Source organism: Schistocerca nitens, chromosome 1 (genome assembly GCF_023898315.1).
Source record: "Schistocerca nitens isolate TAMUIC-IGC-003100 chromosome 1, iqSchNite1.1, whole genome shotgun sequence".
NCBI lineage: Eukaryota > Metazoa > Arthropoda > Insecta > Orthoptera > Acrididae > Schistocerca > Schistocerca nitens.
In genome coordinates this window covers 965093083-965111261 of record NC_064614.1, presented here as the reverse complement: position 1 = coordinate 965111261, position 18179 = coordinate 965093083, and the positions used below count along the sequence as shown (strand labels likewise).

The 18179-nt window shown below is 43.2% G+C and overlaps 1 protein-coding gene across 7 annotated transcripts in view; it reads left to right on the top strand.

Annotated features, from left to right (window-relative positions):
• The window catches only part of LOC126194948 (ribonuclease P protein subunit p21), a 57421-nt gene that overhangs the window by 4628 nt on the left and 34614 nt on the right, over positions 1 to 18179 (top strand). For 2 of the 7 annotated variants that reach the window (XM_049933342.1, XM_049933359.1), the window contains exon 2: positions 16684 to 16761. The exons of 1 other annotated variant lie outside the window; for it this stretch is intronic. In XM_049933342.1, coding sequence (XP_049789299.1) covers positions 16684 to 16761 — 78 coding nt within the window. Of the gene's footprint in view, positions 1 to 5597; positions 5733 to 8605; positions 9829 to 11564; positions 16563 to 16683; positions 16762 to 18179 lie in introns of those variants that run through there. 4 more of the 7 variants (XM_049933376.1, XM_049933351.1, XR_007538530.1 and 1 more) reach the window with 4 other exon arrangements.

The window sequence follows — 18179 nt, the reverse complement described above, 5'->3', positions numbered from 1 at the left end:
AATACGGCTTAGGTGATGAGGCTAACAAAGGAGATAAGGAAAAGAGAATGTTGAAATGACAAAGTTTAACTCCTGCTCAACTTAGGATGCAAATAAACTTAATCACAGAAAATACAGAAATTAAGTTAGAAGCAGCATTGAAGGCAACAGTGGTGATGCCTGTGCCACCTACACCAGAACTCCAGATAAATCTCCAGCCATATTAAAGAAAGCAGTTAAAGATGTGGCAACTTTTTTACCTAGAAGTCCAGGAAAGCTTAAATCCAGGCCCAGAAAAACCTGTTGCTAATGTCAGATGACATTTTTAGGAGACTTCTGGAATGAAAGATTTTGTGATAGTGAAATATAAGGCAGAAAAGGTGATTTCAGAAGACCTATGTAGTAACGACCTTGAAAGAAACACAGGAATTTCCCCACATGAAAATAAAACTGGCTGAAGTTCTGTGCATCAAGGTCACAGTTTTACACCTCACAGGATACACTGCACAACTGTTGCCTCTGCTACTATTATAAGAAAGGAAAGTTACTTTTGAAAGTTAGCAGCTAGGTTATTCTAAAAGTAGAGACCAAATTTTGTGGCTTTATAAAGTACTATAGTCGGCAGTCAAGAGAAACAGGTTTGCACGATTTCACAATGTGAGGGTTGCGAATGTATATCTGAAAGGTAAGCACTCTTTGAACAAGAACTTACTGAAGCAGATGGTTGAATGGACCCAATTGGGGGTTTGAACCAGCAAGTCAATCTGAAAGTTTCATGTTACTGTTGGTCAATCTTGGTGCTCTTTACAGTAGGCTACCCCAATTCTTACAACACACATTTATAAAAACACAATAGTAAAGTTTTTTGAAGACAAAACATGGGCTACACACTGGTACAAGTAGATTTTTCAGATAATTATATTGTTAAACTGCAGAATTAAATTCAGAATGCTCACTGGTCAAAACCACAACATGTGTTGGGGACTTTGAAAATTGTGGATATTCTTGGACTGTTGCTACTGATGAACTTGATCATAGTAAATGGTCAGAGCATGCTTTCAGAAATAAAATTATGCAGCACATTATTTATTTATTTATTCATCCGTAGAAAACTTGTGTTGTATGGATGTCGTCAACTGTATACATGGAATGAGTATATACATAATAGTACTTCTGGTAGTACATATTTCTATGGTGCAACTTAATCGTTTGTACACAAAACAAATACACACCAATCTTAGTTACAAATAAATATAAATTTACAAATGTATTCTTGCATGGGTTACACAAAACAAATACACACCAATCTTAATTACAGATAAATATAAATTTACAAAGGTACTCTTGCATGAATTGAGGTGAACACATGTCATTTACAGTATTCTTTGACAGTGTAGTAACATTTATCTGCTAAATAACTTTTTGCAGCTTTCCTAAAGGCATGTATTCCAGTTTCAGCTTTGATCTCCTCTGGAAGTCTATTATACATTTTTATTCCATTAAATAATAAACTATTTTGTTTTTTTTTTTTTTTTTTTTTTGTATGAGATGCAAATGGTGGCAGGATCTAGTCCAGTGTTGGTGTATAGATCTGTTTTGTGTGTACTGGTCAATGTGTTTCTTTATATATATCACAGTCTGAAAGATGTATTCACATGGTACTGTCAAGATTCCCATGGTTTTGAATAAATCAGTACAGTGAGCTCTCTTGCTGCTTTTTGTTATTATTTGTACAGCCCTCTTTTGCAGCTTGAAAATTGCTTGTATGTTCTGCACATTTGTACCCCAGAAGGTTCTGCCATAACTAATTATTGAATGCACATATGCAAAGTATGTAGTCTTAGCACATGAACTATTACATTCTGACTTAATTATCCGGAGTGCATAGCAAGCAGTAGCAATTTTCTTTTCTAGTGCTGCAGTATGATCAGTCCAGTTAAGCTGTGAGTCAACATGCATTCCTAGGAATTTTGTGTTTGTGACACAATCTATAAGTTAATCTTTAACTTTTAGGCCTATGCTATTATGTTTTTTATTTATGTGGAAATTAATACTGTTTGTTTTTTTAATATTGAGGGTTAATTTGTTGCTTACTACCCACTTGCATACATGATCGAGAGTTTCTTCAGCTTTGTCTCTCAATTTGTCTGGTGACTCATCACTGATAAGGATGCTGCTGTCATCTGCAAATAGTATTGCTTCCCCGTATTTGACACTCTGGGGAAAATCATTGATATATATTAGGAAGAGTATTGGCCCTAACACACTTCCCTGAGGGACTCCTATGTTAATATGTTCTGGTTTGGAAATGTGTTTTGTCAATCTGCTGAACTTCGTTTGTGAGATCTCTACACACTGTACCCTATTTTCCAAGTACGATTGAAACCAATTATTTACTGTTCCCCTTATTCCTAGTGCCTCCATTTTGTTTAGTAGTATTTTGTGGTCTACCGTGTCAAATGCTTTGCTAAGGTCAAGGAATATGCATGTTACATGTTCACCTTCGTCAAGTGCTTCTAAGACAAAATTTGTGAAGTGAGCTACCACTGAACCTGTGCTTCTTCCTGGCCCGAAACCAAACTGTTCTTTACACAGTAGGTTGTACTTGTTTAGGAAATCCATTAGTCTCTTTTTCATTATATTTTCTATTACCTTGGAAAAGGATGAGAGTAATGAGATGGGCCTATAGTTTTCTATATTTTCTGGATTGCCGTTCTTAAATAGAGGCAGGACTTTTGCACATTTTAAGTATTCTGGGAAGCAGCCTGCAGTGAAAGATTCATTTATGATGTGTGCCAAAGGATGTTGTATGCTGTCAGTGCAGTCCTTCAGTAAGCACACTGGCACTTCATCTAAACCTGCTGATGTTTTATTCTTTAGATTCTTCACAACCATCCTTACTTCTTCTGTAGAAGTCGGTAACAGTAACATTGAGTTAGCCATATAGTTCAATTTTTGTTCAGGCTGTTTTTTGCCAAACTTTTGCTGTAGCTTGGTAGCAACACTGCTGAAGTACTCATTTACAGTATTTGCTAGTGTATTTGGGTTATGTATAATAGCACCATTATGTTTAATTTGAATGTTTACTGTTTTTAATTTATTACTGTTTGTTTCCTGTTTGGTAACAGTCCAGGCTGCTTTAATTTTATTTTCTGCCTTTTCTATAATACTGTCATTGTGGGCTTTTTTTGCATCTCCTAATACTCTTCTGTATATTCTTTCGTATGTGTGGTAGTAGTTTAGGAAGCCAGGATCATTATGGTAGTTTTTTAACCTGTTCAGTTGTTTGAGTGTTGCAGAGGATTTCCTTATTCCTTTGGTCACCCAGGTATTTCTTTTGTGTGAGTGTACTGCAGTTTGCACCTTTGGGAATGCTTCATCAAATCTGAGTTTAAATAGTGACATGAATTAAGAAAATGTCTTATTTACACTAGTTTCAGCATACACTTCTTCCCAAGTTATACTGTTTATTTGCTTGGCAAATTCTGATCTGTTTGGTTTGGAGAAAACCATTCTGTATGTGTATGTTTTAGTTGTATTGTCTATATTTATGTTTAATTTTAGGATTTGACAGGAGTGATCAGAAAGGCCAAGGTTATCTACAATAATTTCACAACTTTCTTTATCTATGTCTGTGATGATGTGATCAATTGTTGATGATGAGTTTTTGGCTATCCTCGTGGCTCTGTTAACTAATGGTGATAACTTATAACAGCGCAATATATTCAAGAATGAGTTACAGAATCTATCTGGGTTTTGTGTGTTTATATTTGTCTCCACAAATGAGAACCTTCCCTTTAGGATTCGAAGCCATGTCTAGAATCTGGATTAGTTTTGCAGTGAAAGTATCTATATCACCACTGGGTGAACGGTAAATACATATTATAGTTAACCTTTGTGCCTCATATGTCTTACTCATGTCTATGGCTGATATTTCTGTGTGTTTTTCCTCACTTACAGAATTAATATCATTTCTAATTTTATAGGCAATTCCTTGCTTAACAAATATACATGATCCACCACCTCTAATGGTGGTCCTACTATAATGACATGCTAGTATATATATGAGTAAATTTATTAATGTTATTTCAGTTCCTCTACACCATGTGACTGAACTGTTTAAAGTTTGTAGTTCCACTTCTAATTGTTGCACTTTGTTTCTGACAGATTGTATATTTTGATGAAAGACTGAGAAACGAGCACAGCTTACCTTGCCTGTATCTTTTGTTTGCATTTTGTTGACAGTGACTGATGCTTTGCGCTGGTTTGTCCCAGTTTTTTTCTCCTCTTGGTGCTGAACCATAAAAAATCCTCCCTTGGAGTGATGTACTTTCTTGTCCTCTGGCTCCTTCTGATGGGGTGTGGTTTAGCTGGTGGCTTCTCCATTGGTACTGTCGTTTCTGGTGCTTCTGCTGTTGTTGGCTTTGCTGTTGTCTGTCCCACTGTTGCTGTGTCTCCTGTTCTTATTGTTGGTGGTGGTGGTGGTGGTGGTGAAGGTTCTGCTGATGTCAGTTCTGCTGCTGACGAGATGACTGCCTTTGTTGATTTTTCTTGTATTGTGGAATGTTCTATTACTGATAGTGGTATAACAGTTGTTTTTGTGTTGAAGGTGTTTTGAAGTAGTTTTAGTTCCTTCGTTATCATGTTCGCCAGATATTCTTTCCCAATACTGTTTAAGTGTAGTCCATGTTGTGTATGGAATCTACGACCTATATTATTTATATTAACACATTTAACATTTTTAAAACGTCTACAGATTTTGGCAAACTGATAGTTGGCTTTTTGTATTTCTGTATTTACACATGATTGGTTATCCAGATCGTGCCGATGTGGTGTATTCACGATTATCACGTTTGTATGCGTGAGGTTCTTCAGACACTGTTTAAGATAACGTGTCGCATTTGCAGTTCCATTTTTATATACATCGTTTGAACCTCCGATGAGTATTACACAGTCTTTATCGTGTAGAGTTTTAACCTCTCTAGATTCAGTCGTTTTTATTATTTCCGCTAGTGGGGCTCCCGGTTTTACTATGCTACACAAACTTCTATTAGTTTTCTCTTTAATTTTCTTTGCGAGTCCACGGCCATGACTATCTGAAAGCATGAGTATTTTATTATGCGAGTTATTTGTTACAATGTTTTTCGTTTGAGTGTCTGTTTGTATCGGTATTTTGTGACGTACTTCAAGGTCATTTTGTACCAGTATTGTCTCATGAAGTTCATACGACACTTTATCGCTGTTTCGAGATTTTTTGATGTGTTTAGACTGTTCACTGGTGGTTTTAGGCCTACTATCTTGAATGTTTTTCTTCCCAAGCGACTCGTAACGGCTCGTTTTACCCTCGCTGTCTGCAATTGCGAGTACTTCAAACGAGTTTTCATGCACGAAATTAACGTTGCGGTCATTGTTCACACGATTTAACACTTCTTGTTTGTTGTTTTTAAACGTAGCTTGGTTGTTTTTAAACATAGCTTTGTTCCAGTTTTTGGAAGCAGGCGAAATGTTTTGCACCGAGTCCCGCGTGTAGCACGTACCTTGTTTTGATCGGAGATCATAATTTTCTTTCTTGAGCCATGAAATTTCTTTACGAAGCACTTCGACAATTTTCTGTAGGCTGATAATACGTTCATTTAATTTTGTTGTAACACCATTATCATTCACATAATGACTGTTTTTCACTACGGAGCTGTAATTTTCGCGCACAGTGGTAGAAATGGTCACATTCATGACTGATGGTGCAGCCAGTCAGTGTAAGCATCATTTCTTCTCCTACAGCTTAACATTTTTGAGAGATTGCTGTGAAATAAACAGTTCATAGCACTACTTTGCCACATCACACAGCAAAGGTGCTGCAGCTAGGTTTGTTGGGCCTGGAAAGTGTGCAGTGTAGTATATCTGTAAAGTTGGGAAACATACTATCTGGTGCAGAAGACGTTGCAAAAATTGCAAGTGGAATAGTTCCAATAGAGCAGACCTACTCTATATACTAGAAATGCCCCTTCGACATGAAGACTCTTTAAACTTAATAGGTCTAATATTTGATATGAAGGAAGTCAGTCAGTCTTGGTTGCAGGTCTAATATTTTTGTCCAAAGCCGTCCCCACTCTTTTCAAGGCCAAGTAAATAAAGCATTCTTTGGAAGTTAGTACATGACGTTGATGTGTAGGAGATGCTGGGTAGTAACAGATAAGAAGCAAAACTGTACCTATATCAAATTGAGACCCTTTTCTGGTAGAAATCTGTCTACTACTGTAACTGATCTCTAGCTGACACATCTTGGTAACACAATGTCATCCCAGATCTTGTATGCCCTTCCTACTGTAATGTATGGATGTACTTGTGTAGTCATGTTAAGATTGATTTATTCACACTTGTTCTGTCAATCCCATCATGAAGGAGAGCCCTCAGAGTTGTGAACAATTAAAGTTATGCTTTAACAAGCAGAAGCAACCACTTCAGGCTACTTCTGTGAAATGTGCTAACAGTAAATTATGGCTAGCACTAATATACTTACTGATAATTATAATAATTACTTCCAGATTACGTTATATGTGTGTTTTTGGAGGAAAAGATCTCTCTCTCTCTCACTCTCTTTCTTTCTTTCTTTTTTCTCCTTCCGGTAGTGATGGAAGAAATGCCCACCTCGTCCTCCTGTACTACCCAGTTACAGTTTTATAAGCAATACTTCAAATCAAGCATTTATGATATATATATATATATATATATATATATATATATATATATATATATATATATATATATATATTCTGATAAATTGAGGAATGGGTAATGAGGTGCTCTTTTAGTTTGTTTTTAAATATTTGAGGATTTCTGATTTCCTGCCTAAAGTCCATTGGCAACTTGTTCTAGAATTCTGCACCTGAATATTGAACTCCATTTTCAACACTAAAGAGGGATGCATAGTCTGTATGAAAATAATTTTTATTTCTAGTATTTTGGTTCTGAATTGCTGATTTTTTTTTTTTTTTAATTCACTCTTTGTTATTAACAAGAAGTACCATTAGGGTGTATATGATTGGATATAAGTGTAAGAAGAATCCCTATGTCCCTGAAAAGGCTTCTATGATGTGTTTGTCTATCAATTTTACACAATTTTCTTATTGCACAGTTCAGTAAAACACACACACACACACACACACACACACACACACACACACACACTCACTTTCCACCATAGGTGCAATGCCCAAGAGAAGGATAAACTTAGTGATAATATTGCAAAGAATGCTATCAATCATCTGCTGATCAACATAGTGAGATTTTGTGAGCGCACAGCAGTCAGAAGTGAAATTTTTGGTTAATTTATCCACATGTTGATACCATCTGTTTATTATCCATCTTGGTGTCCAGCAACATTACCCATGGGGCCACATCCAGTTTAAACACATTAATCTCAGCTTCTGTTACCTGAAGTCGTCATTATTTGTTTGGAATAGTATAATAAGAGTTTTGTAAGATTAACGATTAAGGTGTTGTGTGTGAATCATTTGTAAGCCTGTTCCATTATTCTCCTGACTATAACAGGTATGGATGTGTTTGGGCCTTTTATCACCATACTTAAGTCTTAAGCAAACTTTGCCGTTTTTGAAGAGTCATCCAATGTTTCCAATAAATACCTTTATGTAGACAAAGAATGGGAGCAGGCGAAGCACGGAATCTTCGACCATACCATACTTGTTTCCCCGTCTGAATTTAATCTTACTCCTCTTGTGTCATTTGCTAATGTGACTCTTTTTTATTGTTAAGATGTGACTCCTGCCATGCCAGAGGAAGACCTTTAATGCCATACCATTTTAGTTTCTGCAGCAGAATATTCTGATGTACACAGTTGAAGACCTTGGCAAAATCACAGATATTGCCAGTAGGGTAATTTTTGTTTGTAGTATAACAAACAGGAACAAGAAAAGATTAACAAATTTCTATTTTTGTATATGTTCATGTGATTATTATTTTTTTTTTTTTCTTTTCCCTTTGTCCCAGTAAGATTGCATCAATGTAAATGCAGTGGTATAGATAATGGTACACATGAGTGTGCTGCTCTAAATACTAATGAGGCTCTCTCTGTAGAAAATGTGGAAAAAAATCTTCAGATTTTTCTTTCAGGTCAGAGTAGGTCTGTCCCATTTCTCTCGTCTGTCTTTTCCACATATGGACAGGGTAGAATGTTTGCTGGAATGGCAACTCTGTTTCCTGATTGTAAAATATAGTTAAGGATGAATAAAAAGTGTGTTTATCAATTGATTCACTGCAACCTGATGGAGAAGTAGTCACATACATGGTCTAGATTATAAATATGACAAATAATATATCCAGGCAGCTACCAGTGTGTCATCAGTCAAGAAGTAAAAAACACAAATCTCCTTTATAAATGGCTTGCTCTGCAATGAAATTGCAGGTACTTGTTAATGAAATTGTACTTTCATTCTTTCCTTTGACACGCACCATAGGCATCGCCACAGCTGTCCATTGTAGTGTAATTTCATAAGCAGAACAACAATAATACAGTCAAGATATTTAACAATAATTCCATTTCTTTCAATCAAGAACTTTCTGCAACAAGAATTCATTTTGTTTTTAAAAATTATCCTAATTGCTGTTTATTTCTACTAGAATTGAGTTTGAGATCTTTTATTGCACTCTCAGTAAAGAAGTTTTGTAGTAGCCAAACTGAGCTATTAAGATTTTTCTCAGAAAGATGGCCCAGTGTTCTGTTGTTGTAAACTAGTTCCTCAAATGTTGTCAGGGGAGACTTACCGGACAGGATGAGAAGGAAGTTTTTCTTTCTCATCCCATCTGGTAAGTTTATAAACTGTACAGTGTGTGTAACAGTGGATGAGACTCTGTGTGCTTTGAAAGCTGAAAGAAATACTTTGAGAACGGGATCCCTAATAATCAATATGCAGGAACTGAAATTTTCAGATATAACAACTTAGACATTGACATTGAATCAGATAAAAACAAATAGCTGCAAATTATACAAATATGTAATAGCAATCATTTCACAAAACAGTACAAGTGTAAACTGTACTCTGTATGTGAAGCACAGACATAATGAAGAACATGAAACACTTTGCCTACAACGTAATTATTGCAAATACTGGCGTGTGTGTGGCTGAGGCATGAGAATTGAGCAAGACTTAGCTATAAGTAGGTCTCATGCACTTTAAGTAATGGCCTCTTTAGAATAAATCAGGTGCAAAGTCATGCCATATGGAAATGCATAATGAGTAGGGCAATAATAAAAAAGATTGTTATGAAGCAAGTGCTTCAGTACAGACATCTTGAGAAAACATTTGAATGCAAATGCTCAAAGAGTGTTAGTGGTATATGTAGATGGTGTAAAAACCAATTGTGACAATATTATTTTTATGCACCTGTGGTTTCTAACAAATCACATGTAGAAGTTATTAGTGCCAGCTTCTTGTAAATGTCTCACGTATCTGAAATATGACAAACTGCTAAATACACTGCTGTCCGCTAAAATTAAGACACCAGGGAGGGTAGAACATGTTTTTAAAATTGTATATGCGTTGGGGGTCTAAGTGATGCTAATTTAGTACACAGAGCTGCAAACTGTCGGCAACAGTGGTTCTAACCTGGCTGGACTGGTCGAATTGTGTTTGGAATAGAGCTGTACTTATCATTCTGTGCTGCTTCAGTTCTATGCCAAAATCCATCAGTCACAGTGGCTGCTAAGTGGTGATGTGAAATTCTCTCTGCAGATCATGACCAAATGCTTCCAGTGGATGAAAGATATGGAGAATGTGCCAGTCAGGGGAACAGTTTGGAAACCCTCTATATTGTGCTTAGATCATGACAGCACAGGTAACATAAGGCTTTGTTATCTTGTTGAAAGATGTCATTGAGATCTTGAAGCTATGGTAGCACCACTGAATTTATCACATCATACTTTGTGCATCACCCCCTGCGGGTTCGGGGGTTAGAATAGGCCCGCGGTATTCCTGCCTGTCGTAAGAGGCGACTAAAAGGAGTCTCAAATGTTTCGGCCTTATGTGATGGTCCCCTCTCGGGTTTGACCTCCATCTTTCTAAATTATTCCGAAGAGCGAGCCAATTGGGGAAGGGCGCCTTACTTGGTGCCTTGTGTCCATGTTGTGTTCAGAACTTTCGCCATCTTCTTCGTTGTTGCATTGCAGTCCTGCCCGCTCTCCATCGCTTGGGCATGGCTACGCTCTTGCGTACACTTTCTGCCAAACACTGTGCAGGGCCATTTTCTGCACTGACGGCGACCATGGACCACATGTCACCTAACATCCAGCACGGTAGCCAGTCCGTTGTGGTGGGGCTGCCATGTACCCTCTTGGTTGTAGCCCCCTGACAACACAGGGATCGCTCTACTGATGCCTGCGCCGTTAACTCCCCACGTATGCCTAGGAGTAGATGCCCATCTCCTTGGGGCATCAGGACTCCCAGCAATGGCCGTCCTGCCAGATGGCTATTGCTGCGGCTGGGTGGCGCCCGTGGGGAGGGCCCTTGGTCGAAGTAGGTGGCATCAGGGCGGATGACCCGCAATGAAGCGTGGTACATCATCTATCGCTGGTGGGCCTCCACCAGCAGTCTCTAAGCGATCGAGGTCTAACCTCAACGGGAAAAAATTTGATCAGAGATCGTTTCCCTCCCTAGCTACTCCATGGGAGGAACGTCTTGCTAAAGAAGGCAGTGGAGACTATTCACCCCGGTACCTCGTGTGTACGCGGGTTGATGGAGAATCGTTCATGTCAACCAAGCCCCAGTTTTTTGTGGAGCATTTAGAGGACAAGTTCGGGGAGGTGGAGGGCTTGTCCAAGATGCGCTCTGGTTCTGTGCTCATCAAAGCGGCATCCTCTGCCCAGTCACGGAGGTTGCTCAATTGTGACAAGTTGGGGGATGTTTCTGTTAGCATCACGCCGCATAAGAGTCTCAACATGGTCCAGGGTATTATATTCCACAGGGATCTTCTTCTGCAGTCCGACGATGAATTACACGCCAACCTCGAACGACGAGGTGTTCACTTCGTCCGGCGCGTCCATCGGGGTCCGAGGGATAATCAGGTAGCCACCGGTGCCTTCATCTTGGCCTTCGAAGGTGATGTATTACCCGAAAAGGTCAAGGTGATGGTTTACTGTTGTGATGTGAAGCCATATATCCCTCCTCCGATGCGGTGTTTTAAATGCTGGAAGTTCGGGCACATGTCATCTCGTTGTACTTCCAGCCTCATGTGTCGGGATTGTGGACGTCCTTCGCATCCCGATACTCCATGTGCCCCACCTCATATCTGTGTTAACTGCGGAGAACACCATTCCCCCTGCTCGCCGGACTGTAGGATATTGCAGAAAGAAAGGAAGATAATGGAATATAAGACCCTGGACCGCCTGACCTACCCCGAGGCTAGACGGAAATATGAGAGGCTCCATCCTGTGGCAATGAAGTCCACCTACGCCGCTGCTGCAACGACGACTCTTCCATCTCCTGTGTCGTTCCATACGGTTGGTTCCATGATTGGTCACCATCCAAAAGCCCCCTTGATTGTGGGGGGCACTTCACAACCTGTTGCTCCTGCTCCATCTTCTTCAGGAGCAACACCTTCCCAACCATCGGGGACATCAGCTCCCCCTTCCCAGCCGGAGAAGCGTCAGACTTCTTCGGCTACTCTCGCGAGGAAGGGATCCCTTGGGGACCTCCCTTCACAAGTTCCGCCCGGTGGAAAAGCGGACGCCCGCAAGTGTTTGAAACAACCACCAGTCCCTGGTCGCAGGGCCTCACGATCGTCGTCTGTCCCTGAGACTGACCCTGTGAAGGCCATGAAGCCTGAACCACCGAAGGCACAGCGCGAGAAGCAGAAAAAGAAGAAAGTCCCCCAGACCAACGCTCCTGCGGTGGCACCCATCCCACCGCTTCCTACAAGCTCTGCCTCTGAGGACGAGGTGGAGATTCTGGCGTCCGCTGAGGACCTCGATCTCGCCGGTCCCTCGGACGCAATGGATAGCATTTCCACGGGTGCTCCATCGGAGGCAGCAGGTGACCCAGCGGCGTAGTCTGTCTTCCCAGAGCCGTCACGTCTTTCCCAGCCATGGACAACACCATCCTCCAGTGGAACTGCAGCGGTTTCTTCCACCATCTAGCTGAGCTCCGACAACTTATCAGCCTTCACCCTTTCTTCTGCATTGCTCTTCAGGAAACTTGGTTTCCAGCAATGCGAACCCCTGCCCTCCGTGGCTATCGGGGTTATTATAAGAACCGAGCAGCTTATGAAAGGGTGTCTGGTGGCATCTGCATATATGTCCTTCACACTCTGCACAGCGAGTCTGTCCCTCTCCAGACACCTTTAGAGGCTGTCGCTGTACGGGTTTGGACGCCACAGGCTGTTACCGTCTGCAGTCTTTACCTTCCACCGGATGGTGATGTCTCGCAGCATGTCCTGGCTGCACTGGTAGCCCAATTGCCGCCACCTTTCTTGCTATTGGGCGACTTCAACGCCCATAACCCTCTGTGGGGTGGGTCAGTGGCAACAGGTCGAGGCGCCATCGTTGAGCATTTATTGTCGCAGCTCGATCTCTCGCTGTTAAATGATGGTGCCTTCACACACTTCAGTATGGCGCATGGCACCTACTCCGCCATTGACCTTTCCATCTGTAGCCCTAGCCTCTTACTGTCTGTCCAATGGAGTGTGCATGACGACCTGTGTGGTAGTGACCACTTTCCGATCTTTCTGTCACTACCACAGCGTCACTCTTCTGGGCACCCTAGCAGGTGGGCTATGAATAAGGCTGACTGGGACTTGTTCTCCTCCACTGCCGCTTTTGAGCCTCTCTCTACTGGTGACATTGATGCGGTGGTTCAATCGGTCACCTCCGGCATCGTTACTGCCGCCGAATCTGCCATTCCCCGTTCTTCTGGGTCCCCTCGGCGGAAGGCTGTGCCTTGGTGGTCGCCTGAGATTGCTGAAGCGATTAAAGATCGCCGGCGGGCGCTCCAGCGTCACAAGCGACATCCCTCCATTGACCACCTTATCGCCTTCAAACGGCTGCGTGCGTGGGCCCGCCTCCTTATCCGCCAAGGCAAGAAGGAGTGCTGGGAGCGGTATGTGTCCACCATTGCCCTCCATGTCACTTCTTCGCAGGTCTGGGCCAAGATTCGACGTGTCTACGGCTATCGGACCCCTGTCAGCGTCCCTGCGCTCTCACTGAATGGAGCAGTTTGTACTGACTCCGACGTCATTGCAAATCGTTTAGCAGAGCATTTTGCTATGAGTTCTGGTTCTGCGAATTACCCCCAGGCCTTCCGCTCCATAAAGAGCGGATGGAACGTCGGAGCCTTTCGTTTCGCACCAACCACCCAGAATCTTACAATGCTCCATTCAGTGAGTGGGAATTTCGCAGTGCCCTAGCTGCTTGCCCTGATACCGCTCCTGGGCCAGATGGCATCCACTGTCAGATGCTGAAACACCTTTCAGTGGACTGCCAGCAGCGCCTTCTCGATCTTTACAACCGTCTTTGGGTCGAGGGGGAGTTTCCGTCGCAATGGCGGGAAGGCGTTGTCATCCCCGTTTTGAAACCTGGAAAGCCCCCTCTGGAGGTGGACAGCTACCGTCCCATTAGCCTCACCAACGTTCTTTGCAAGTTGCTTGAACGGATGGTGAGCCGGCACTTGCATTGGGTACTGGAGTCTCGGGGCCTTCTGGCTCCGTCTCAGGGTGGGTTCCGTAAAGGCCGCTCTGCCACCGACAATCTGGTGAGCCTGGAGTCGGCCATCCGTACCGCCTTTGCCCGCCGCCAGCACCTGGTCGCTGTCTTTTTCGACATGTGGAAGGCGTACGATACGACATGGCGTCATCACATCCTTTCTACGCTTCATGGATGGGGTCTTCGGGGTCCTCTGCCGATTTTTATCCACAATTTTCTGTCGTGTCGTACCTTCCGCGTGCAAGTCGCGGCCTCGTATTTAAGTGTCTGTCTGTTTTTAATAGCCATTAACGGGCTTGCTGCGGCCGTGGGAAATTCTGTCTCCGCTTCCCTGTATGCTGACGACTTCTGCCTTTATTACAGCTCTCCTGGCATTGCAGCTGTTGAACGTCAGCTACAGGGCGCTATCCGTAAGGCGCAGTCTTGGGCTGTAGCGCATGGGTTTCAGTTTTCGGCAGCCAAGACCCGGGTTATGCATTTCTGCCGGCGCCGAACAGTCCATCCTGAGCCGCGGCTTTATCTTGCCGACGAACTCCTTGCTGTGGTGGAGACCCACAGGTTTTTGGGGGTGGTTTTCGATGCCCGGTTGACTTGGCTGCCTCATATTCGGCAGCTCAAACGGGCGTGTTGGTGGCATCTCAATGCGCTGCGATGTTTGAGCCACGCCCGCTGGGGCGCCAACCACTCTACCCTGTTACGGCTCTACCAGGCGTTAATCCAGTCCCGTCTGGATTATGGGTGCCTGGCATATGGCTCAGCATCCCCGTCTGCGTTGCGGGTGCTGGACCCAATTCTCCACAGCGGGATACGCCTTGCCACTGGTGCTTTCCGCACCAGCCCTGTGGACAGCTTACTAGTGGAGGCAGGTGTCCTTCCACTGCGGTTCCGACGCCAAAAATTACTGGCTGCTTATGCTGCCCATGTTTGTAGCTTGCCCGGTCATCCAAATTACCGTGTGCTGTTCCCGCAGTCGGTCGTCCATCTGCCAGAGCGTCGGCCCCGGTCGGGTTGTCCGATCGCCGTACGCGTTAAGGAGCTTCTCTCCAGGCTAGGATTTTTCCCTGTTCCACCTCCTTTCCGGGCGCCTCTGCGTACACCCCCGTGGTGTGTTCCTCGCCCTTGCCTTCGGCTCGACTTGGCACAGGGCTCGAAGGACTCGGTCCCTCCAGAGGCATTCCGCCGCCGCTTTTATTCCATCCTGGCCACGTATCAGGGCTCTGGAATTGTTTACACCGACGGTTCGATGGTTGCTGGTTGTGTCGGGTATGCGCTAACTCTAGGGGACCATTCCGAACAACGGTCCTTGGCGGCTGGCTGCAGCGTTTACACTGCTGAGCTAGTCGCCATCTTTCGAGCCCTAGAGTATATCCGCTCCTGCTCAGGTGAGTCCTTCGTTATCTGTAGCGATTCCCTGAGCGGTTTACGAGCTCTCGACCAGTGTTTTCCTCGTTCTCGTCTGGTGATGGCTATCCATGAGTCCCTGCATACTCTTGCGCGTTGCGGCCGCTCTGTGGTCTTTGTGTGGACCCCCGGTCATGTCGGTATCCCGGGCAATGAACAGGTTGACCGCCTGGCGAAAGAGGCCACGAGACAACCGTCTCTGGGTGTTGGCCTCCCCGAGGCTGATTTGCGGGCAGTCCTCCGCCGAAAAGTTCTTGCGCTTTGGGACACTGAATGGCGCGATCGGATCACGCCAAATAAACTCCGTGACATTAAGGAGACGACGACTGTGTGGTGGTCATCCATGCGAGCCAACCGCAGGGACTCAGTCGTCCTTTGCCGGCTCCGCATTGGCCACTCCCGGCTGACACACAGTTATTTACTGTGCCGGGAGGACCCTCCTCTATGTCGCTGTGGGGCGGCTTTGACAGTGGCCCACATTTTGTTGGCCTGCCCCCTTTTAGCTGTGGTCAGGCAGACATTTGCACTGGCTGCTACACTCCCTGCCCTTTTAACAGTCGACTCCACTATGGCTGACTTAGTTTTACGTTTTATTCGGGCAGGGGGATTTTATCATTTAATCTGAGTGTTTCAGTTTTATTTTATTGTTTTGTGTTGATTCTGGCCTTTGGCCTATGATTTTAAACTGAATTTTTAATGTGTTTCTAAGTGGTTGGCTTTTCCTTTTTTATTTCTATGGTCGGCCAACCACCGTCACACTCTGTGTGGTTTTAGTTCGTTTTGTCTTGTCTTTGTCTCAGTTTTTCTTGTTCTGTATCGTCTGTGATCTCTTCTGTTCCTCGTTTTTATTCTCTTTGGGTGTTCTTTGTATTTGGAACAAGGGACCGATGACCGTAGCAGTCTGGTCCCTTTAATCCCCCAAACCAACCAACCTTTGTGCATCTACACACTGTCATAAGGTTGTACACAGAACTGGGGCTCACCCGAAAAGACAGCATGGTGCAACTTCCAGCACCTCTCTCGACTGCAGCACCAAGGGAAGCCGCAACAGTAGTTGCCACTGTGAGGCAGTGACGAGTGCTCTAGACAACACCACAGTATGCATATGGAAATGTGTCTTGCTGCTAACAAGCAGACTCAAGATATGTGTGGTGTCTGTAGAATCTGCCTGGCTTAGTGAGAAAAATGTCACCTTTGGTGCTACTCAAGGGGAGCCATTGAGATCCCGTATGGCATTATAGATGCCCCTCCTGAACCCATAGGTTCTATTTGCATGATATTCTTGGGGTCTTGACAAATGTAATCAGCAGCAGTGCGGAATGATAAACAACCGTCTCAATAGGCCACAATCCACCCAGCGTTCAATTGCGACACATGGCGGTAGACGTTTAGCCTCCTTAGACGAGGCATAACAAGAGCTTCTCACAACCAACCAACATTAAAATGTGATTTCTGGAAGAGGAACATGGCCAGCAGTGTAATTATCAACACATGCTGCTTTGTGTTTACTGATCTAGTCAGCCATCTTAAAATAAATATACTGTAGTAATTGTAACTTCCATTGCACTGTGTAACTTAAAAAGAAGCTTTATTTCCAGGTATTTGCAAAAAACAAAAAATCTATGAAGAAATTCCAGGAAGAAGAAGCATTTCAGAGGATGAATTTTTTATACCAGGTATTTCTGTGCCTTAACAACTTTACACATTTCCTTTTTGTTAATACTGACATTTGTATACTCTGAGAACAAAAAGGCTGTTAGTTTCAATTGGCACTGCAAAGACAGATGTAACAAGAATAGCCAATTTATGTAGTTTGGTAACCTGAACTAAGACTTTTTTGTTCCAAGCTCTTTATAAGCATAGATTTTATATTTGTCTGTGTGTTTCTGTATCTGCATCATTATTATGGCGTATTTCTGGCACACATTCAAATAACAAACAACTAGTCTTGTATAATACTGGTCATCAACTTGTTTATAGGCAACTAACATTTCTTCATGTTGCCTAACATTTCCTCGATATGTTTTAGAACTTAATCTTTCTTTTGGTTTGACAAAAGGGTCTCAAATCTATATCATCATACATAGAACATGCTGAGCAGATGACGAATGTTGGACTAGTCGTGAAACTGTTACCATAATATTTTTTCATTTTAGTCAGTCTTGTCTATTTTATATCTGTTTTCAGTAGCATCTAAGACTTGTTTCCGTGCCTGACGTTTCATCTCCCTTTGTTTGTTGTAGTGAATGACTGGTACACTTGTTTATTACTGGATACTTACTATAGTATTGACAATCTTTGTTTCCCCCCATGTAAGTTTACAGTAACAAGAACAAGTAGAAGCATTTATCAACTTACAAGTATTATAAGCACAATAGTACATACATTCCTTGCTCTTTTTCTTTACCATGCCGTGTCCCAGTCCCTCGGTAGACTGAGGTGGCCGCAATGCCATTTGCATATGGAGACATGCTCTTGCATTTTTAGCTGTCATCCTACGAAGGCAAACTGCATTCATTATAAATAGTTGCGTGCACAGTGTCATCGGATTCTTTGGGATAGAAAGCAAGCTAGCTGGATTTCATGTACTAGTTCTTTTAACAGTTCCACTACATCTTGCGTTGTGTGGGCCAACCTCGGTCAGCTTTCTGGGACCAAGGTCCACTCCCCTGTTTCCTGCCTGAAAATAGCAGACAATGTCATAGAGGACCCTATTGCCATCTCCAACACCTTGGGCCGCCATTTTGTGGAGATTTTGAGCTCCTCCCACTATCAGCCTTCCTCCATTGGAAATGAGCAGGATCATGCTCACTTCATCCCGATCCTCCACCCCAGGGCGAGACGATGTTCACATTCAGATGTTGCTGTACTTCTCTCTTGCGGGCAATCACTTTCTCCTTTGTATGTACAACTGCATCTGGGCAGAGGGCACATTTACCAGATGCTGGTGTGAAGCCACTGCCATACCCATACCTAAGCCAGGTAAGGGCAAACACTGCCCCATTTCTCTCACCAGCTGTGTTGCAAAGTACTGGAATGTATGATTCATGCTGGTCTGGTATGGTGGCTTGAGTCTCGCCATTTACTAACCACT